General features: G+C 32.8%; 1 protein-coding gene across 3 annotated transcripts; it reads left to right on the top strand.

Annotated features, from left to right (window-relative positions):
* The first annotated feature begins 10,918 nt into the window (after positions 1–10,918).
* Positions 10,919–22,662, top strand: LOC143249677 (activated RNA polymerase II transcriptional coactivator p15-like). 3 transcript variants are annotated; one of them, XM_076499964.1, is made up of 5 exons: positions 10,919–11,070; positions 18,889–18,991; positions 20,047–20,148; positions 21,181–21,286; positions 22,485–22,662. In XM_076499964.1, exons 2-5 carry the CDS (start codon positions 18,920–18,922, stop codon positions 22,562–22,564), a joined length of 360 nt encoding a protein of 119 aa, XP_076356079.1. In that variant the 5' UTR covers positions 10,919–11,070; positions 18,889–18,919; the 3' UTR covers positions 22,565–22,662. The 3 variants fall into 3 exon arrangements, with proteins under 3 accessions (XP_076356079.1, XP_076356080.1, XP_076356081.1); XM_076499965.1 differs by having other exon boundaries at positions 10,932–11,074; XM_076499966.1 differs by lacking the exon at positions 10,919–11,070 and adding an exon at positions 11,132–11,369.
* The last annotated feature ends 756 nt before the right edge of the window (positions 22,663–23,418 follow it).

Genomic DNA, 23,418 nt, shown 5'->3' on the forward strand with positions numbered 1-23,418 from the left:
AACTCGTAACCTGTGTGTCATGGGTTCTATCACCATATATGCTGACCTTTTCATCAGTGGGAAATATAAAGTAACGGTCAGTCCCCTATTCGTTAATATAGAGTTGGTAGTGGATGATGTCGACTATCACTCTAAAATTAGGGATGGCTAGTACAGATGGACATTATACAGCTTTGTGCGAAATTGAACAAACAATACTCCTTTGCAGTAATTAACGAGGAAGCCAACCTCAAATTTTTTTAAACTATTTTTTTTAAAGTTTTATGAAATGCATCTATGTTTGTTACAATGTTAATATTTATCTTTAATATGTACGGGAAAAAACACGGAATAATTTATTTTTCAATATAACAACTTATTGTTTGCTAAAAGGAGCGACAAATTATGATGATGACGAGAAGCTAAGAAAGCTTAAAAAATTGTTTACTGTTAAGCGCAAAGATACCCAATAGGCTAAACAAATTTTAGCATGATAACTCTTTAAGAAGAACTTCCCGTACTTTGTTGAAAGTGAAAGTTTAGTATAAATATAAGAACTGGAGATATAAGAAGAATTGATTGAGTTGTTGATCGAGTCACTGAAAGTTAGTGTTTCTGTTAGCAACTAAGTAAGCTATCAGTCAAGGTTGTTAACAAGTAGTAGTTTAGAATTTATGTGTAAAATTTATTTTTTATATTAGGCCTACAAGAGAATGTGGATGTAAAGGAAAAAAAATTACTTGGACTGGATTTCGCATTATTTTTACAAAATAATGAGATCGAACCCTTCTGTAAAAGAATATGTTACAACAACGATGTCAGAAAGGAAGTTATTTTGAAAAAAATAAGATAAAACATAAACTGACTTTCAAGATAATACACATTATGCACATAGTGAGATTGCAAATCACTTGGCAATTATGAAACTTTAGAAAAAAGAAGAGATAAATATATTTAAAGGAGAATTAAAAACAAAAATAAATTTAATGGAAGACAAGATTGATGTATCTGTTATAGAAATAAATATGAATAAGATTAAAAAATTACAAAACAGCAAAAGAAAAGTTAGAAGTTATCCTTAGTGTAGAAGGATTATCTGCACCTCACGATAAGTGGATTACTGATATCAAGGAAGACTATTAAGAATAACCATGAATGGTATGTGGAGACATGGATGCAGCTCGCTTCTAGAAGCTTCACAGTATATGATGAGAAAATACCTGTTAGTATGTGGCAATTACTACACTAAAGGTTAAACTTTCATCGACAACAGGGAAAGCGGTTATACCAAGAAGTGAAGTACATATCCCAGGCAGGCTCACGGAAAAGGTCGAGGTACTGAAGTAAAATCCCAGGGGGCCTCTAGGTGGTCTGAAAGAGAGAAGAAATGTAATAATAATATTAAAGTAATTAATTGAATAACAGAGGGGCAATCTAAGTAATAAATGCCATTCATCACAATACTCGTATATAGGAATGGAATGAGAAAAGATTACCACCACATCTAATGTGTACATAACAATATCTGGAGAACATTTCAATTCCGAGAGTCCAACCAGCATCACATAAAGCTTTTATGCAAACTTTCTGACCTACTGACAGTTCTCCACGCTTTTGGGACCGTGGCATGACAAAAAAAAAAAAACAAAAAAAAACTTAATTAACATGTTAAACACTATTTTTATCAAGTTTTATTTATGGAGTGTCATTAAATTGATTTCTTTTAGCATATTCTGTTACCATATGCTAGCTTCTTTCTGTATAATTAAAACAATGCATAGGATACCACAACAGTTATTTCAAACTCTTAATTCAATCAGTATGTTAATTCATGTAGGGCCCTTATGGCATGTCCTTGGTACAAGTATATGGGAATTCTAAAGAATTATAAGTATTCTTACCCTCGCTCATTCACTTGTTAACTGGTGTCAATGAAGCATTACAATAATGCTGAAATTTATATTTTGTAATGGCATGGAAGAATTACCCTATGAAATGAAATTTATAACAAAATACTCTTTTATCTTAAGAGAATGTTCAATCTTTGTCATTCAAGAAAGGTCTCAAATAAGAAGGACGGATTTGATATTTGTAAGTTCTGATCATGAAATACCACTAATGGATTATAGAGAACAAAGATGTGACAATGAGTCCAACATAGCTTTGTAATCTACTCACTTGTAGCCCATAGTGATGGAGCATTCTTCTCAAGATTATAATCTCTTCTTTTCATGAATTTTCCGCAACACGACGGGCAGACAGAGTGGATAGTGTCTGGCTTTTTGCAGCTCATCTTTCTGGGAATATGGATGCACTGTTTTCAAATTCTTCAAATAAATCTTCCATCTCGAACAATAACTGAAGTAAAATGTACAACTAAGTGTACGCAGTCACTTTTTTGCGTCTCGATGACTAAAATCTGGTTAAAATTAACTAGATTTAAGCAAAATCACTTATGACTTTACGAGACAGTAGGCAAGGAAAGTACACTTCTAACAATGAAAATCATACAGTAAATAATTATCTGGCCTAATGATAATAAACCCACATACGTATTAAAACAGAATAAAACTATAAACCTAATTTGTATTCAACCAGGTATACGTAATCTTGCGATTAAACAAATTAAGTTTTCAAGTATAATTAATTAATTATTTCATTTTGTTGGATGTACAAGACTGTTTAGCGTAAGAGTTATTATTTAATTGATTTTGTGATCTAATATTTAATGATTATTTATTTTTCATAACAACTGTTCAAAGTAAATCTTTTAAAGGCGATAATTATGACAAATGTTGTTATGTAACTCGATAAGAGGTGTATGCATATGTATAGCTCAAATGTTGTAATTTGACGTCATATTACTGGAACTTTCTGTATTTTTCACGCTGCCTTGAGTGAGTATTCTTACATTATAGCGTCTCCTAGTTTGTACAAAGTTCTAAGTCTCAGTTGGGCGTTATATATATATCGGTAAAAAGTCAAAAATAAAGGTTTGAAATGTGTTGACAGGGTTATGAAAAGATTTTTATTTAAAAGTGGGTTCCTTGTTATCAAGTTTCAAGTCAGGAAAAAAAAAGATTCAGAAAACGTTAAGTTATTGAAAGTGAAGTGAGATTACATAATGGTTGGCTTCACAGTTTAACAGAGAAAAGAAAAATTATTTGGTTTGTCAAAGAATGTTTTAAAGAAATTGAACCAGTTTGTGTGGACTTTAACAAAATGGAGACAATTTTTAGTAAGTTCAGGATTTACTACAGTAACCCACAAGGTGAATCTATCACAAATTGTGGACTATGAAATGGAGTACGGAAAAATAATTCGTCTTGTCAGTTGAGATTTAAGGTAATGTTTGTCTGTTTTTAATTTCGTGCAAAGCTACATGAGGGCCATATGTGCTAGCAATCCCTAACTTGGCAGTGTAAGATTAGAGGAAGGGCAGCTGGTCATCACCATTCACTGCCTACTGGTGGACTACTCTTTTAACAACGAATAGTGTATTGACTCACATTGTAACGCTCACAAGACTGAAAGAGCAAGCATGTTTGGTGTGATGAGAACTCGAACCCACCTTCCTCAGATTGTGAATTGAGTGTCCTAACCACCTGACCATGTCAAGCCCAAGATCAAAAGTAACTGAACTAGCCTTCTATGGATTTTGAAAAGAGGTTTGTGTTTTTATTATAGCAAAGCCACATTGGGGCATCTGATGTGTCCACCAAATTCTTAAATTTAGCATTTAATTTCGTAGACTAACAGTTGTCCCAGTGGGAACCATGACAAAAAGAAAAATTATTTAAAGTTTAGGTACAACTTTGACGACCAATAGTGAAATTAAATTTTGTACACATATTTGACTGGTTTTGAACATATATATTATTTTAAAACACGTGGATTGTGTGCTGTCCATTTGTTTACAGTTGGCATTTATTGCCAACAAGTCACAGACAACTACTGTAAAGAATCCGGTCCCTAAATACATAAAAACCTGTCATATAAATTCACTACAGTAAATAAATTTGAAATTCATTGCAAGAGTTTTCTCTTTATAAATTTTATTCATTTATTTAACTAGCGTCATTTGTTATCTCCTCTAAAGTAGCAATGTGTTTATGTGGTAGTGCATTTGTCAACTGTATGGTGATAGAATTAGTAATTGATTTGTTTATTTTTAGCACATTTTAATTTCAGTAGTTTGTTGAAATATTATTAATATTAACTTGAACATATATTTAATTTGCTAGTTATATATACAAGTTCGGGTACGCGAATCATGGACAGAAACTATGTAAATTCATAATTAATGAAAGGTTATCTTAAAACATGAAAAGTTGTTTTCTTTATATGTAATTTTAAAAAATAGCCCACACAAATATTAAAACACAAAATGCGAAACTGTAAATTTGCATTTATCTTTTCATAGACCCAACAAACCTCATACCAAATTTTGTGAAAACATCTCAACAGGGGCGAAGTAGTTGTAAAAAAAGAACACGCAAGAACACTTATAAAAAATGCAAAATGTAAAATTGAAAATTTGTTTGTATTTCCCCCATGGACCTAATGAATTACCATGCCGATTTTGGTGAAGATTCATCCACACCCTGCAAAGTATTTACATTAACATACAACAGACAGTACTATTATATTTCTACAGATGTCGCCAGTACATTAGGTCTGGTGTAACGTATTCATGACCTCATATATGTACCTTGAGAATGGAGAAAAATAAAGTTCGTGTGAGGCGTGCGACTGTAATCGGAGGGTCGTGGTCCGCCCGCATCGCAAATAACACATGCTCGCCCTCCCAGCCGTGGGGCGTTATAATGTGACGGTCAATCCCACTATTCGTTGGTAAAAGAGTAGCCCAAGAGTTGGCGGTGGATGGTAATAACTACCTACCTGCTCTCTTGTCTTACACTGCTAAATTAGGGACGGCTAGCACAGATAGCCCTCGAGTAGCTTTGTGCGAAATTCCAAAAAACAAAAACAAAATATTCCTGAAACAACAAACGATTTAATAATTATCTCGTGAAGTTGTGATTGAACTAAGCTAATCAAATCTGTTTTTCTTCTGTCATATGTGTCAACTGGGTGATGACTAGCTGCCTTCCCTCTAGTCTTACACTGTTAAATTAGGGACGGCTAGCACAAATAGCCCTCGAGTAGCTTTGTGCGAAATTCCAAAAACCAAAAAAACCAACCAACCGTGTTATCTGTTTAAACTCCATTATGCCTGAACTTACCTACATTACGCCATTGTTAACCGTACACGCTCGTGCAATTTTAACGAAACTAAGAAACTTAAATAAAAAAATCATCAGTAGAAAAAATGACATTTATTTCATCCAACAATGCAGAAAGGAAAATATAATCTCTAATTTTGTGGAGATAAAACTATCGAATAATTTTAACCTGTGTACAAACATTATCCATAATTTACAGAAAAAATTACTAAAAGCCATGTTAAACTCAAAATATAAAAAACTAAATGACCTACAGAAAAAAGAAAATGAATCTAGACTATCAACTGGCCTGCTGCATTCAACCGGACATTTATGGACTCATACAACGCAGCATCAATCAACTCAATAGTAAAAACGACAAGGAAAAGAAGGTCCACCACAACAAGAAACTAGATAAACTAAGGTGTCAACAACAAGAAACTAGATAAACTAAGATGTCAACAACAAGAAACTAGATAAACTAAGGTGCCAACAACAAGAAACTAGATAAACTAAGGTGTCAACAACAAGAAACTAAATAAACTAAGATGCCAACAACAAAACAGACGACAACAAGACGAACCACCAACAAACCTCGTAATTAGCAGATCCGACCGAAAACTAAGCAGTGAAGAAATACATCTTCTCAACAAAGGACTCAACTTCGCAGTAACACCTAGAAATATTCCGTCCATCGAAATGAAAGCCTGCCTGGAAGACCTAGCGAGAAGACTGGTGATTCACTATATACAAACTAAAAACACCAACAAGACAACGAAAAATAACCACCAGAAAGAAGACAACTTCGACAACCAACAACCTGTTTTTCCAGGTAGAACTGAAAACATCTATTTCCCTGAAACACCTGAAAACAGTATCTTAAACAACTTTTTCGAAGAATTTTCATAAAATACTATTAACATAATTTCACACAAAAGAAATATAAAACACAACCTCACACAGAAAGAGATTAATTTTATAAACAACTTAACACAAGACGACAACATCAAAATTCTAAAAGCAGATAAAGGCAATGCTATAGTTATAATGAACACAAATGAATACATTCAAAAAATGAACAACATTTTGTCAAATACAAACAAATCTAAACTACTAAACACAAATCCAACAAAAACACATAAAAACCAGTTAAATAAAATACTACTACAAATGAAAACCAACATAATCTCAGAAAACATTTATTCTTACCTACGAAACACTGACTCTCGCACACCTCAATTATACGGTACCCCAGACCTCACAAACCTGATTGTCCACTTCAACCCATAATGTCTATCTATGATGTTTAACTACAACCTTGTTAAACACATAACGTGGACATTTTCTAAATATGTAACATCATCCGGCTCCTTTTTCAAAGACTCTTTCAACTTTAAATACATTCTTAATCAACTAAATCATAAAGCCTTAATGGCCAGTTTTGATGCAATCTCCCTCTTCACAGAAGTTCCAACAACTGAAGTCTGCAAAATAGCTTTATAACTTAATATTCAAGACCCCAATCCATTGATACACATCTCCAACAACCAATTAGCAACCCTTATAGAATTGACTACCACCAAAACTAACTTTATGTTCTGTAACCCAAACTACTTACATGTAAATGGCCTAAGTATGGGGTACCCAGTGTCACCAGTTCTAGCAAACATTTTGATGACACTGATTGAATTACAAGTGATCAATTCCGCCTTACACCCATCACTATACTGGTACAGGTATGTTGGTGATACAATTGTTAGATTCACATCTACAGAGCACAAACTTAGTTTTTTCAATCACGTTAAAACGATACACTCCAACATTAAGTTCACCTGTGAACAGGAAAAAAAAAACTAACCAAATAGTATTTCTTAACCTCAAAATCACTAGAATTGATACACAATTCAAAACAGAGAAATCACCCGTATTGGATTATACATTCCCTGGGACTCAGCACATGAAACAAAACAAAAACTCAGCGTATTAATAAACCAAATAAACACAACCACAAAACTATGTTCACTTGATAAAATTAACGATGAAATCAACAAAATAAAACAATACTTCATCAACACGACAAACATTTCTCAAAACATCGTGGAAAACGTTGTACCCACGCACCCAGACAAAAAGCAAAATGAACTAACAAAAGTAAATATATCCCACGAATTAAAATATCACAAAACCATATACTGTTGTATACCATATATTCCCGACATCAGCAGAAAAATAACCAACATTTGGATAAACAAACGCAAAATCAAAGAGCCTTACTTATACAGCAACTAAAACTAAAATTAAACCAATATAAAAGAACACCTTTATACCTATACTAACTAATAACTTAACATCCACCTGCAATGCCTCCAACAATCCCATACCCGTTTATACTCTCGTCCGAAAGACATGTGGCCATCAACGGTCACATTCAAACTCTCTCTTTCTTAACCTGAAGATGACCTAGGAAGGTCGAAACGTTGTTCTCTGTTTATCAATAAAAGTGATAATACCTATACCAGCCCTTCTGAGATACATTTTTATTTCGAATGGGTTTCCAATCATTAAGAAACCAACACTTATTACTATTCTTTAACATCCTCAAAATATATTGTCCAGCTTAAAATCTATAGCAATAACACAGCAAGTTACTGGGATACGTATGACACGGTAAATTTGTCAAGAAGGTAACTATAGCGCATGCTTTAAATCTAAGATTGGATTAATTATTTTGTTAAGGAATCATAAAATTTAGCTTGTTGATAGTCAGTTTGTACATACCTAGATAAATGGAATAACTAATTCCATATACCATTGTCATAGGAACAGTAAAACCACCAAATATTCTTGATACATGAATAGTTTACTGGTTTGAATCTAAGTTAGCTGCTACTGAGGAGTAATTTAAATTCCCAAAATAAATCTTAAGACATGTACTTTGAAGAAGAATTGTGTAGATTTTAAACCAAAAATCATTTTACACTTTCCATTTCTCTTTAGTAACAATCTAGTAATGAAATTGAAAATTGTCAATGTTATATAGTAAAATAAAATATCATAACACACACGTGAATGTTTAGAACTCTAATTTTTTATTTGATCAAATATAGTTTGGTGTCCCTGACCTATCTATTCAACACTTAACCATAAACCGACAGTTGTCCTGCCCTTATTCTACTTTTATGCATTAGGATTGTTCAATAGACTTCAGCGAGGGCAGAGTTGTAAGCGATATTTTCAATATCATAATTTAGATATTTGCTAAAGCAGTGGTTCCCACCCAGGGGTGCGAGATAGCGTTCCAGGGGGTGTGAGATAACATTCGTTTAGGCCACCTTCACCTTTATTCTTAAATAAATAATTACTGTGAGGGGTGCGAAAACATATTAAAATTTTTAGGGGTGCGGGGCATAAAAAAGGTTGGGAACCACTGTGTTAAAGGGACGTGCTAATCTAGGTGGTGATTCTAGATCTGTAAAGCCCACTTTAGTGACATAGCTGTATGTCTGCAGACTTACAACGCTATAAACCGAGTTTCAATACCATGGTGGGTAAAACACAGATAGCTCGTTGTGCTTAACTTTAAAACAAACAAAAAGTTCATAAATGAATATAGGAACTTTTACTTCTTGGTAGAAGTGAGAGTTCAGTATAACAAAAATAAACAGTGATGATAAAGTAGTTGTTGATTAAGTTACTAAAAGTTGATGCTACATTCAGCTACTCGGTAAGGTTATAACACTAAAATGATCAACGGATGTGAAAGATGTGGCTTATTTCGATGTTATTGACATCAACTTCAGGATTGTGAAAAATAAATGCTGTGTAACATTTAAATAAAAAAAACATGGTCATGTGACTACTAGTTTATACATTTAAAAAAGGCCACGCCATCTACTTAGTTTCTGATTTTTTAATCCTTTATCTTTATTTAAGACTAAATTATTTTAACTCTGTTTCATTATATTTATTGTTTCTTTGATATTTCTAGCCGTCATATTATTCGGATAAGCCAGATTTCCCCACCCCCACTAGATGGCATTATTAGAATAATTTACATGCTTGTTTTTTTTTTTTTTTTAATTTCGCGCATAGCTTGTTTGTTTGTTTGTTTGTTTGTTTTGGAATTTTGCACAAAGCTACTCGAGGGCTATCTGTGCTTGCCGTCCCTAATTTAGCGGTGTAAGACTAGAGGGAAGGCAGCTAGTCATCACCACCCACCGCCAACTCTTGGGCTACTCTTTTACAAACGAATAGTAGGATTGACCTTCACATTATACGCCCCCACGGCTGGGTGGGCGAGCATGTTTAGCGCGACGCGAACCCGCGACCCTCGGATTACGAGTCGCACGCCTTACGCGCTTGGCCATGCCAGGCCTCAAAGTGAGAGATATGTGTTTGTTTTCTTATAGCAAAGTCACGTTGGGCTATCTGTTGTGTCCACCAAAGGGCATCGAATCCCTAATTTTAGCGTTGTAAATTCGAAGAGCTGCCGCTGTCCCGTCGCAAAACGACAAACTTGGAAAAAGGTCAGTTTCTTTATTTGTAGTTAGACACAAAGCTACACAATGGGCTATCTGTGCCATCCTCACCACGAGTATCTAAACTCGGTTTCTTGTGTTATGGCCTGGTATAGCCAGTGGGTTGGGGAGCTCAACTCGCAATCTAAGAGTCGCGAGGTTAAATCCCTGTCCCACCAAATATATAACGGCCAATCCCACTGTTCATAGGTAAAAGAGTAGCCAAAGAGTTGGCGGTGAGCAGTGATGACTAGCTGTCATCCCTCTATTCTTTCACTGCTGAGTCAGGGACAGCTAGCGCACTTAGCTCTCATAACGACAACCTATTAGAGATTAATATTATTGTCTTATACAAAGTTTGTTGCTTATTATAATAGAAAGTGAGGGAAAATGTGGATAATACTGAATTATTAAGGACAGAGGACCTATGTTGACACCCAAGAGACGTTTAGTTTATATTCATCACTGGTTTGCATGCTCTCACGTCGTTTCGATGGATTGTGTTAGCTAACAACCAGATGTAGTGAAGAGAATGTAAAGGAAACCAAAATAGCTATAGAAATTTTGTCTTCAGTTTCTCTCACCATTGACAATGTTATATAAATTTATCAGTTTTAATATATTTGAGCCTGAAGATTCCAACTTTTGGTTTGGTTTCAACTTCGCCCAAAGCTACACGCGGGCTGTCTGTGCTACCGTCCCTAATTTTGCAGCGTGAGGCAAGAGGGAAGGCAGCTAGTGATCACCACCCATTGTCAACTCTTGGGCTACTCTTTTACCAACGAATAGTGAGATTGAGCGTATCATTATAACACCCTTACGGCTGGAAAGGCGAGCATGTTTGGTGTGACGGGGATTTGAACCAGCGATCTTCCGATTAGGAGTGGAGTGCCTTATCCACCCGGCCACGCCGGACTTCCGACTTTGAGCCTATAGACCCTTTTCCAAACATTATGTGGTGTCGAGAATGATCAGTTATACCAGTTATCTATTTCTAAGATTCTTATCAGACGATCACTTATAAAATACATAATACACACATACACAATGTTCTATTTGTGCTGTGACCACCACAAGTATCGAATCCATGTTTTAAGCGTACTAAGTTCCCAAATATATCGCTGAACCAATGGGGTAGGGGTGGAGGTAGGGTTAATAACAGAAATTTTGAAAATTATTTGTCTGTATTTATAAACGTTAAATAGGTATGTTTTGTACGTGCATAATACGTCTATTTATCCCTATCGGCATTTTGTTAAAATAAGGAACAATATCTATTTCGTAGTGGTTCAGCGTAGAGTGAACATCGTGAATAGGCTGTCTCAGTAACGTTAGAACGTATAGTGAATGTCAGTGAGTTCTATAAATTGTGTAAAATTGAAGTTGAATTGAATTTTGTGGTTAATTGTATAAAGTTAAGTTGGTTCATTAACTGTTATATTTTAATTATGTTCGTGTCTCTTAATTAAAAACTTTCACTATAACGTTTATTTCAAATCTATTTAATTCTGTTAAACTATTAGCACCAAGTAATGGTATTGCTATTAGTATCAGTAATACCAACTCATCATTCCCAATAGTAGTACATGGTAGTTTGTACGTGGCATCTTGCACTTAAGTCGAGTACCAGTAATTACTGGTTTATAAGGTTGTATTTACTCATTTTATTTTTCATCTTAGGAAATAGTTTAGATTTTCGTAAACTTTGTGTTTTTATTTTTAAATTTAATATGTGTAATTACAATCTCATTGTTATTCAAATTACAAATTAAAATCGCTTTATAAACTTTTAAACCTAAATACAGAATTTGTAATCCTCAGTTAAATTAGACATGGATTGGAAATTAAGTTATTTGAAATATGTTTTCAAATATTGGTTACACTACAGTGTAGCTTTTCCAATAAAAAAATCTACTACCAAAATATTGTGTTGTAATGTGTTCTGTTATTAGATTTAGATGAGTTCAAATTTTAAGTTCTATCCATTTTTCAGTAACATTTGTTAGACCAGTTAATTTGTAGACATAACTTCGTAAATTGAATTTTATCAGAAATTCCATAAATAGTGTATGCTTAAATTATTTATAAACTTACTTGCAGAATTATATTAAGTGATTAGTAACAAAGAGGCCAGATGAGAAACTTGCTGACTTGCAAAAATGCATTAGATGTTGCACCACCATGACAAACTTTCTCTATGAAACAAACATCAAAATTAAAACATTCAGATACTCAATATTCTTTAAGTGATTGTGATTTTAATCCCAATACACATAAAACAGTATGCAACATATGAAATTTTGTTGTTACATATTATTATTGTTAATAAAACAAAATTTTTATTGTGTAAACTGTCTCTTTAGTACGTGACTTGGTAGTTTTTTCTTTGAAGGCTTGTTAGCTATCTGGAACAGACTTTCTCAGATGATTCATGCACCTCATAGGAGTTCAAGAGATAATTCTGGGACATTTGTAAGAAAAATGTAGAAAAGGTGTATTCCACTCTCCCAGTTGTGCAGTTATTTCCAGTATATAAATTTCCTTCTAATTTATTAAAATATTTACACATGGAAATATCCTGATGTAGATCCAGATTTAAGACTGCAGCTCACTTCTGTTAAGTCAAACTTTAAAGCTCTTTGTTCTTTGAAACAGGTTCAAATGTCTTAATTTTATGTAAGTGGTTTGTATTCAACTTTTGTATTATGTTTCAAGAATCATATTTCAATTTTATCAAGTACTAACTATAAACTGAAAAAAATTCGAAGATTGAGATTTTACTGTAAACGTTACATACTATATCACAAACGTTTTTATTTTCAATTAATTCATGACCGGGTGGGTTATGGCATTTGACTTGTAATCTGAGGGACATGGGTTTGAGTCCCTGTCGTGCCAAACATGCTTGCCCTTTCAGCTGTTGGGCCTTATAATGTAACGGTCAATCCCACTATTTATTGGTAAAAGAGTAGCCCGAGAATTGGTGGTGGATGGTGATGACTAGCTGCCTTCCCTCTAGTCTTACACTGCTAAACTCGGGAAGGCTAGTGCAGACAGCCTTTGTGTAGCGTTGTGTGAAATTTAAAAAAAAATTCAAATAATTTGCTATGTTAAGAAATTTCACAAAATTTATTACCGTTAAAAGGAATTTGTGAAAAGGTTGGGAACTTTTGTTTTAGAGTGCTCTCCAGATGAACAATAGGTTCTTTTGTAGGTTAATGTTTTGCTGGTTAATTCTTCTCTGAAGCTACTCAGTTAGTTGAAGGTCTTTGGTTTGAATCTCTCCTTCTCATGTCATTTTCACTCAATAAGCATTCACACTGAACATTATATGATTGACTGACTTATTTTTTCTCTCTCCTGGTACTTAGCAGACTTTCACACTCAAGCTTTTTATCAAAGCTAGTTACCCAATGTTGGCTGAGGGTTGAACAGACACAACACAACAGTTGGTGTCCCTCTCACATCCCCATGTCCAGAGATACATCTTTTCATGGAAGTTTATTTCAAGGGATAGAGAGCTTGTGTTGGGGTTATGAAATTCAAGTGCATATGGATAGAAGGGGTATTTCCACATAATTTTTGAGCTTCTAGCAGTTCAATGAACTAAATCTCAGGCTTTCATATTGTTGCAAAGGAAGGTGGCAATTCTTCACTTGAACAGTTCCATAATGTCAGTAATTGATCTCTTGGGTGGCATCTTTACTAATGTGATCCATTTGGCATTTTTCATTGGATGTTTATCAATGAAAATGGTTTATTTATCATCGGTGGTCTCTCTGACACAGTTTTAATTCACCTGACTCCACTTTATCATGTTTCTTGATTTTTGGTGTGGTTATTCAACAAAGGTTTGGCATCCACATCAGTTTTTCAGTGTAAGGCAGTTACTGTTAATGTTTCTGGAATGCATGAAGTTTTATTAGTTTTTGGTTTTGTTATTCTTAAAGCTTTTTTGGGTTTTCTGTCCTTCACATCCTTTTCTGGTTCCAAGTTAGAATATTTCAGTGGTTCTCCTTGTCTTATCCATCCTTTAAACCTTTGACTTAATGATTCCTATATCAGCTTTCAGTTAACCCTACTGACATGGGCTTTCTTATGGTCATAGATCAAAAACCATGTGATCTTGTTTGTAGACTCATTTTATAAAAAATTATTGAACTTTTATTTTATGAATGTTTGTCAATAAGTTTGGTATGAAGTCTTAGATTATAATTCATATTTTAGTATTATACAGAGTTACTTTCATAATTCAAAAGTAAATATTAAAAAGTTCTAAAAATTGAATTTTTGTGTTATATTCTGAATACTGCATTAGTTCAGATTAGATTATTGTGATGCTAAAAATCCCTAGTTTCTTATGAATTAAATAATCAATTACTGATATAGAAAATTTTGAAAATACTTACATACATACACCCATTTTGCTTTACAATATGTGTGTGTGTGTGTATAACCAACTGAAAGCTCTGAATGTCACCCTTGTGGTTTTCTTAGCCTCTTTAAAGTATTTTCGTGGATAACTTTCTATGTTAAATTCAAAGTGGTGGTAAGTGTTAAAGCACTTCACTAATGATTTGAGGCTCAAATTCCTGTCACACCAAATATGCTCTCTATTTTATCTGTGAAGGCATTACAGTATGATAGTCATGTATCCTAGGATGGCTGGTATAGGTATTAACACTTTCACTAATAAAGCACAGAACAATGTTTCAACATTGTCTCTGCTTTATTAGTAAAAGTGTTAATACCCATAATAGGCATCCTGAGATACTTTTTTACTTCAAGTTGGTTTCTCATCATCACGAATATGATGGTTAAAAAGAATATCCCAAGAGTTACCAGTGGGCTAAGATGACTAGCTGTATCCCCTCTATTCTTTCACTGCAACAGATAGCTGTCATAACTTTGCACAAAATTTTAGAAAAACAAACCAAAGACATTTGTGAGCTTGAAAATTTCATATTTTTTTAGACCCAAGCACATGAGAGTTACTAAGCTTGATAAAGTATAGTGGAATATTGTGGTATTGAAAAAATAATTTATTTAAAAAAATATTTAGAAATTTTGTTTCATGTTGTTCACATGAAAAATTTGAGAAGTCTTGGAAACTTACAATGAGCAGAAAATGAGTACAACATTTGTAACTAGAAGAGATGTTTTTTTAATACTTTTTATGTTTTAAAAAAATAACTGAAATTTGAAAAACATTTTTGAAAATAGTAATGTATTATTACTGGAATGTTACTGTGTTAAAAGTACTTGTCCGCTAGAACACATCCAAAATGAATCACTTTGTAAAGGCTACTTTTATGCTATTGCATGTAGTTGCATGAGTGCACGTGTGCCATGTTAACTTCTGTAATGTTAGTCAGGGGTGGTTTAAAAGTCAGTCAGATAACAAATGTATGTGGATTTATGGTGTTATGAGATTTAAGCTATTCAGACTAACATTTGTGTTATAATTTGTAGACATTCTAGAATGAAAAAAAAGGCATAATTTCTATTTTCCAATTTTTTGAGGTGATTGAGGTCATTTAAATAAAAAAAAACTACAGAGAAACAATAGTGAAAATAACAGAATACAACTTTTCTAAAATAAAAGTTTTGATAATTATCTGAAGGCTATAAACATTTTTCATGTGAAATTTGAATTTTTTCTGATGCATAAAAGTATTTTTATTCTTACAATAAAAGTTACTTTGCTTGTTGGATTGTCAACATTCAAAAAGAAAAGTGTATGATAAAAACATTACTTAAAAAATATTAGAATTTAATAAAAAATCTGATATATTGGGTACACAAGTGTTGTTAATGTGGTAATCTGCAAAAATTAATAAAGGTATGTTTACTGTTTTAGAAGTTATAGCATTGTAACAAGCCCAAAATAGTTAAGAGTTCTTTGGAATTGAGCTTGTGCTGAGAAAATGAAGACTTACTTTATTCTTTTTTTGGTTAGTGGATGGCTACATTCAAATATGTTTGTGATTCTTTTGCTGGAACCCTTTTTTTTTTTTTTAACCTTACATTTTCTGTTCTGTTTTATCTCAATAGGTCTTCCCAAAACTACAGTAGGTGCACAAGGGGTTAAGGCTTTCTCTCCTATCAATATTCTCTCTGTTTCTCAATCTGGATACAACACCTTTTATGCCTGGTTCAGGTTCTTTGATGTTGCACACACTGAAGGGTTTCAAGGATAACATTGTCATTTGTTTATCTTTTGGAATCTTAGATGTTATATCATTTATGTCCTGTGAATTGTACAGGTTGAGTTTATCTAGACTTTCATTAGAGGAGTGAAGACTTTTTTTTGGGTTTCATCTCATCAAATTTACTATATTTGATGCCCCTAATTGTTTAGTTGCATAATACACTGTACAGGCTGGTATGTGGACAATGCCTAATACATATATATTTTATTTATATGATTTGGTGGTTACCTCCTTGAAAGGTTTTTAGCTACCCTTGTAGCTATTCTCCATGTCCTGGTTAGTTTTCAAGAAAGGTGAGTGAAATAATCTCATTTTTGTTTATTCTTTTTTAGGGATTCTCTCATCATTTTCATTTGAATCCCACTTTGTGGTGAGTGTTGATTGGTCAGATGTGCTTATTTCCAAATCTGCACTAGCTACTAGTCAATTGATAAAAGATACAAACAAAAAAAACTGGTAGCATTGAGCTCTGTTGAGATGGGGGGTTTCATAAGAAAATCTTGTGTGCTTTCCCATCTCTAGAGTGATGGACAGAGGTTTATTCCCCTAGGAGAGGAGGACAAAGCTGGGTGTTTTTGTAACCGTAATCCTGGATGTTTTTTCCCAGATGTAAAGTATGTGCAAGGTCAGCCTACATGGGAGCTTCCCATAATTCTGGTTCAGAGATGACTCTTGGTATCTGGTTTAGTTGAGTATGGCCTTTTTTGGCTGTTGGCCATTCAAGCATTAGATGTCTGTCTTCTGACCATGCAATCATACCATTCCTAACTGGTACATCCATTGGTATCTTCTAATATTTATTGTGACTGTTAAGTTTACCTTTCTGACTTATTTGTTCATTTAACACTACCATCCTGCATTTACTTCTGTGGTTATGGGTCTTGTTTGATATTGGAATCCTGCAATCTAAATTGTTTTTTGAGAAGGCCATTTTGTGGCCATTTGTATTAGTATGCTGGTAGTTAAAGGTAATAGCTTCCACTTCAACCCAAGAAATGCACTAGGTAAATCAAGGATAAAGTTTGTAGTTGAGTCAGAGCCCTCTCTTTTGTGGACCATTGTTATTGGCTAGAATATAGTCAAGTTTTTGCAGTACTTGCTCCAGAGGTCTTCTGTTCACATTTCAGTCAGTATCCAGCCAGTTATAGCTCTGGACATTAAAGTCACTAGTCATGAAGATACTTTATCCATGTGTAGGAGAGAATTCAGCAGGCTACTCAATCGTTTTCTTTTTATCAATGTCATAATATCACTGGTAATATGCAAGTTAACTAGGATGTATTCTTTGATAGAAGTTGACTGTCAGTCTTTGCTTTATATTGTTTCTAGAAATGAGTACTTGGTAGCAATGAACATTGGCATCTAAATGGCATTCCTTCCCTATCAGTGGTTCAAAAAATACTTCTGTGCCTTGGTTGTATAATAGTTTCTTACACCATTACAAAATAGTTCTGTCCAATAACTTTCCAGTGATCATTCTTTTCATTTCTCTTTGGCTAAACACATTCCAGGATATTTAAACACATCTCCTATTCATGCTTTCCCTTTTATGTACCATTTCATATTTTAATCCTCTCTTAAGGTTAAACCTGGAGGCATGTGCTTTTCATAGCATTGTATGCTTCTAGTTTAATGTCTTTATTACTGCTGATCTTTCTGCCACCAGATAGAAACCTCAATGCCCTGAATCTGTTATGGTTGGATTGGGTGATATCTCCCACCTGCCACCAGATAGCAACTTTAATGCCCTGAATCTGTGATGGTTGGATTGAGTGATATCTCCCACCTGCCACCAGATAGCAACCTTAATGCCCTGAATCTGTGATGGTTGGATTGGGTGATACCTCCCACTTGGTTAACATTCTTCCCACTGTTTTCACATGTGTGTAGCCTTCACTGTGATGTCAATTAAGTTGGAGTTACAACTGCATTGTGTGGGGCTGCTGTTTATCTTTACCTAAACTACATGGAAAGCTTACTCATGTTGGAGTTAGCCTGTTAAGGCTTTTCTACAGTTGTAAGACCTACCATTTGGTATTTGACAGGCTATATTTACTGTTTATTATATACTTTATTTCATAAATTAATTGCTTATTATGTTTTTCTTTCCATTTTCTATTTATTCACTTTGTTTTTTATTGGGTAAGTTAGAAAGGATAATAAATAATCCAAATAAAACTTTCAATAAAAGTATAACATGTTTCTACAATAAGTTGTTTTTGGAGTGCTGATATTAATATTGGGCCTAATACTCGTGAGCATTTAGTAATAGTCACAGTGCTGTTTCATTTTTGAACTTTTTATTCATACGTTAGTTTCTTTACAGTTAACAAATTGGCCTGTTCATTAACTATCTACTGTAAGAGCTAATACATATACCAACAGGGCCTTGTTTAGTAATAATTGTTGTTTAATAAAATTTGTCCTAAGTTATTTTTTTTCATATAACTTGAAGTTAGTTGCAATATTTGTGAGAAACCAGTAAAAATATTAATTGGGCTATAATTATAAAAGTAAACTTAAAGAACTTGTTTTGCTTTCCCTAGTCTTCATTTTCTAACACTCATGGAACAGTGCTTTTATGTTCAATGCTAGGCTATATAAACAGTGAGAAGTTCACTTAATAAGATAGTTTTAGTGTTTTCAGAGAAAAATGACAACAGTTATAAATTACCTGACAATAATGACATTAGTGATAATGGAAAGTGTTTGGGGAGAAATTAAATTATGCTAAAAATGACAGTGTTTGTTTTTAATACAAGAATAATTCAGAAACAAATTATTTGTAGTTTATGAAGCAAAGATTTTTCTTTGCATTATTATAAGTATCAGTTTTATGATCTACATATACATTTCTCTGTGTGTAAATTCAGCAGCGAAAATTTTGTTTGTTCTTAATTTATAAACAGTTTATTGTGTTCTAAATATAGTTTTGTACTTGTCATTTGTATGCAGGTGAGTAGTATTCTCTGATTGACCAGAGATCATGTCAAGCAAGAAAAGCCGACCTAGAGCCACAGCTTCTAGTAGCAGTGAATCTGATTCTGAGCCTGTCGATGTACGTGTTGAAGATGGTGATTTTGATACCATTAGCAGTTTTCCAAATTAGATTCACATGTTATGGACCAGTGTTTAATAACCATTTTTTAAAGTAATATGTTTTTTTCCATAAAAGGGCATTATTAAATTAAGAATACTACTATAGCCAAAGTTAGTGGACATAAATATATTTGATGGTTGCAGAGGAAGTAAAACTTTTGGAATGTGTACGACTTCAACAATTTTCAAAATTAATTTTCTACAGCATATTAGTCAAAATTAAAATGTTCATCTGTTGTTGATATAGCTTTAAAAACAATTTCTTTTCTACAGTGTGTCTTAGCACAAGCATAATCACTGATCTTAAGTAGTTTATATTAATTTAGAGATTCTTTACTGATTAAAATCTTCCTTACTGTATGTGCATTGATTGGTGTATGTTATCACTAGAGATCTTTTAACACTTTCCATGGATCAGATGGATAATGTTACTCTAGTTAACTACTCTCTGCATCAAATGATTTTGTTTTCAAGCAGTCATTTGAAATCCCAACAGATATTTGGTTATGCTAGTGGCCCATAGATGTCATTTGCCTACACTTAGGAAGGTGAATGTATATAAAGTAAATATTCAGAAGTTGTACAGTGTTTTAATTAATTTATATTATTGTGTTGAGTGTAATATTTCTACTGTATAGTCATGTTACGTGCAATGAATGCTGTGATAATGTGCAAGAGGAATGTGACACCACATCTGAAAAAAAAGTCCTTACTTTCCCATCTTATCTTGTGGTCAATGAGGGTCATTCCAAACCTCTCACTCTCTCCTCAACACACCACTAGGCTTACACAGTTGTTATTATATGACTATGTGGTGTTTATTAGTTACTATACCACAATTTAATAATCTAAAAAAATGTTTTCCATTGCACCTGAATAGTGGTTAAACCTCTCCAGTTTTTCCATTTGCTTCATTACCTGTGTTCTGTTTATATTTCTGCTCTGCATACATTTAGTTTTCAGGAGCTATAAATGTACTTGTTTTTACTTGTTTACTTACTACAAATTATACAGAAAACTCCCCCTCCTAAGAAAGCTAAGACAGACAAGAAACCATCTGCTTCTAATCGTGCCACTGCAAGCTCTAATCAAGATAACGACTCAAACATGTTTCAGGTAAGGTGAATTAACCTGCTGTTTATAATTGTGCAGGTAAGGTGAATTACTTGCTGTTTATAAATGTGAAGTGGATAATTAATCTTATAAAACCATACAAACCATTAAGTAAATTAAAAAAAAACTGCATTCAGTGAGTTATTAATATATATGGCTTAATGATCTAAAAAGGTTGAATGAATTAAATATACTGTACACTCGTATTTTCTCTATAAAGTTTACACTATTTGCATAAAATTACAAGCTAAATGATATGATCCATACTGTAGTAATATAATCAACTATGTAGGGTTATATAAGAAACATTCAAATTGTAAAATTTTCAGGTTAGTTTAGTTTTATGTACTTGTTATTACTTAATAACTGGACAAAATATTGTGTACTTTATTTTACTGTTATTTTTATAAATATAATTTTCATGTTTAGTTATTGGCACAGTTGTGTTTTTTCTTATGCAGATCTTTGGTTATTTTATCCAGTATATTATTCTTTTTGTTTACAATATTTTAGTGATATAACATTTTTGTTCAGTTTTGGAAATGTTTAGGCTTTATTTACAGACCTTTTTCAAACTTTGTGGAAATGTTCATTGGATGTTAAATGTTGGAGAACATTAAGTTTGAGAAGTGCTCTCGGAATTTTGTTCTAAATATTGTTTTGATATTGTTGATTTATAAATCTTGATTTCAGATGCAGATTTTAAAAAGTTATTGTTTTTAGATTTTAAATTTTAAATATCCTTATGTTTTAAATTTTACTGTTTGTCATTATTGTGCATTACAATGTCGAAATATTTTGAAAAATGTGTAACATATTCTTCAGCTGAATTTAAATATGCATGCTTGCATAACAAGATAATTCCTATGAAGGTTCCTAAAAGTGTGATAGTTAATTTAGGTCACAATTTTTGCAAAACTGTATTGTATAATTCAGTAAAGATAGGGATATTGTATGGATGACAATTTTCCATTGATAGGAGTCTTTTATCCACTATTTTAATCTGTTTGTTGTTTTTCACTTCTTTTTGTGTAGCTTTCCAAGATGCGTTTTGTTAACGTGAGAGAATTTCGTGGGAAGGTAATGGTTGATATTAGAGAGTATTATGAAGCAAATGGTGACCTTAAACCTGGTAAAAAAGGTAAAAAAAATTGATTTAAGTGCTTTCAAGAGTACTAGTCCTGTTTATTTCTCCAGATATAAACAGTTTTAACCTTTTTTTTATTGAAAACACCTGCAGTTCCTGGATTGACAGTTTGTTTTGTCTGTCACCAGCTATATGACTGACAGATATATTTGCTGTCAATTTCTAATTACAATTATTGTTGACCTTTTGATTTTTATTTCCCCATAATTAAGTCTTTGACTATAGTAACAAATAAGTCAAAGTATTTTCTTATACAGACTCTTAAAAACAATCTGACAGTTAAGCCTAACAAGGAATGTTCTCTCATTAAGATATTACAAAGTAAATTTAAGTTTTTTTTGTAACATATTTCTAGAAGATGTTTCTTTGTCAGTATTACTTGGTGATATAATACAATTTCATGGTTTCCTAATTTTCTTTGTGATGTTAATTAGTAGAAAAAATGTTTTTCACGGTGTGTCTTAGCACATTGCAAGATTACTGATTCTGAAGTAATTTATAAACTATTATATACTGGATATTTTTTTATGAACATCCTCCTATATATATGCGTTTATTGGTAGTGTATACTACCACTCAGTGTCTTTTAACTCTTCCACTGTACTGTGCATCACATGAATAATTTTCCTTTAGTTAACTGCTCTGTAGATCAAATGACGTTTTAGTTCTTCTGATATCATTTGAAATTCCAGCTGATATTTGGTTATACCATTGACATGTAGATGTAATTTACTTATGCATGGTGATGGGGGTGTATTTAGTGTAAATGGTTGGAACTTATACAGGAGTTTAAATAATTTACATTATTGTGTGAGAGGAGTGTGATACCTCTTAAGGAAAATTATTGAAAATTAACACAAAATTAACCAGCTTACTTTATTTTGTCTATGTTGTGGGTACATGTTTTTTAACTTTCTTTTCTGTCATGTTATATGACAACACAATTGCAGAAAGTAATCACCAGTTTATTGTAACTTAAATGTCCTTTTTTTTTTTATCAGTTGTATTTGTTGCTGTATAACCATCTTTTCAGTTTTGTACTTTAATATTAACTGATAACACAGAATCAGCTGTTTACTAAACAATAACCAGTATTAAAACATGCAAGTAATGGGTAAAAGTAAGATTTTTTTTAGTTTTGTGTGTTTTTTATGAAACTGAATAATACTGAATTGATCATTACTGTTAACAGGAATATCTCTGAACATGGAACAGTGGAATGCTTTGAAACATCGTATAGATGAAATTGATGATGCCATCAAACAGTTTTAATTGGTTGTATTGTTGTTTCTATCAGAGTGAAAGATATTTGTTTTGTCCTGTAATATGTAAAGAGAAACTTTAATAAAACAAAAATATTACCAATTTCAGTTCTTGGCCATTCTATTCCTGTAGTTAAATCATATATTAAAAGATCATTACTTTAAATGTATTATCCACAGTCTACTTGTAGAAGTTTCCACTAACATTCCTTTTTTTAATAGATCTGCTAGAAGCAGGAAAAAATAGGAAGTTAGTTCTGTTTCCGTAATACGTCTTTATAGAAAGCAGATTAATTTCGTCAAATCACTTGTGTTGGATCTTAGGTAAACATAATTAACAAGTAGCTGCAATCTAGTTAAAATAGTTCATGGTAATCAAAACAGTCTATTAGCTGAATGTTTGCTACATGTCTTCTATACAGAATTTTATGAAAGAACTTAGTAGATTGAATTACATAAGATTTCATCATTGCAAGGTATATAGGTGCTTCACTGAGGGCAAAAATTAAAACTTGCTAGATTTATTGAATATTGTTTGTACAGAGTTGTTTTCTTGGTGTTTCGATTTGCAGACTCTTAATAAATTTAAATCATTCAAAAGACAGATAATAAAGGTGGTAATAAACTTTAATGATTTATTATGAGTATTTAGACAGTATCTGTATTTTTCATTATATCCTGTACATTTTAGTCTTGCTATGGAATGTGAGTGATTTTTTTAAATAATAAAATATTAAGTGCTCATATATTGTGATTATTCATTATACTGAACACTAGGCACTTTATGTTCATTATGTTGTGACGTATATCACGAATCAGCTTATTGTTCTTAACTAGTTCGAAGACAGCTCCCCTCGGAATGGA

Source organism: Tachypleus tridentatus, chromosome 4 (genome assembly GCF_004210375.1).
Source record: "Tachypleus tridentatus isolate NWPU-2018 chromosome 4, ASM421037v1, whole genome shotgun sequence".
In the NCBI taxonomy this organism is placed as follows: domain Eukaryota; kingdom Metazoa; phylum Arthropoda; class Merostomata; order Xiphosura; family Limulidae; genus Tachypleus; species Tachypleus tridentatus.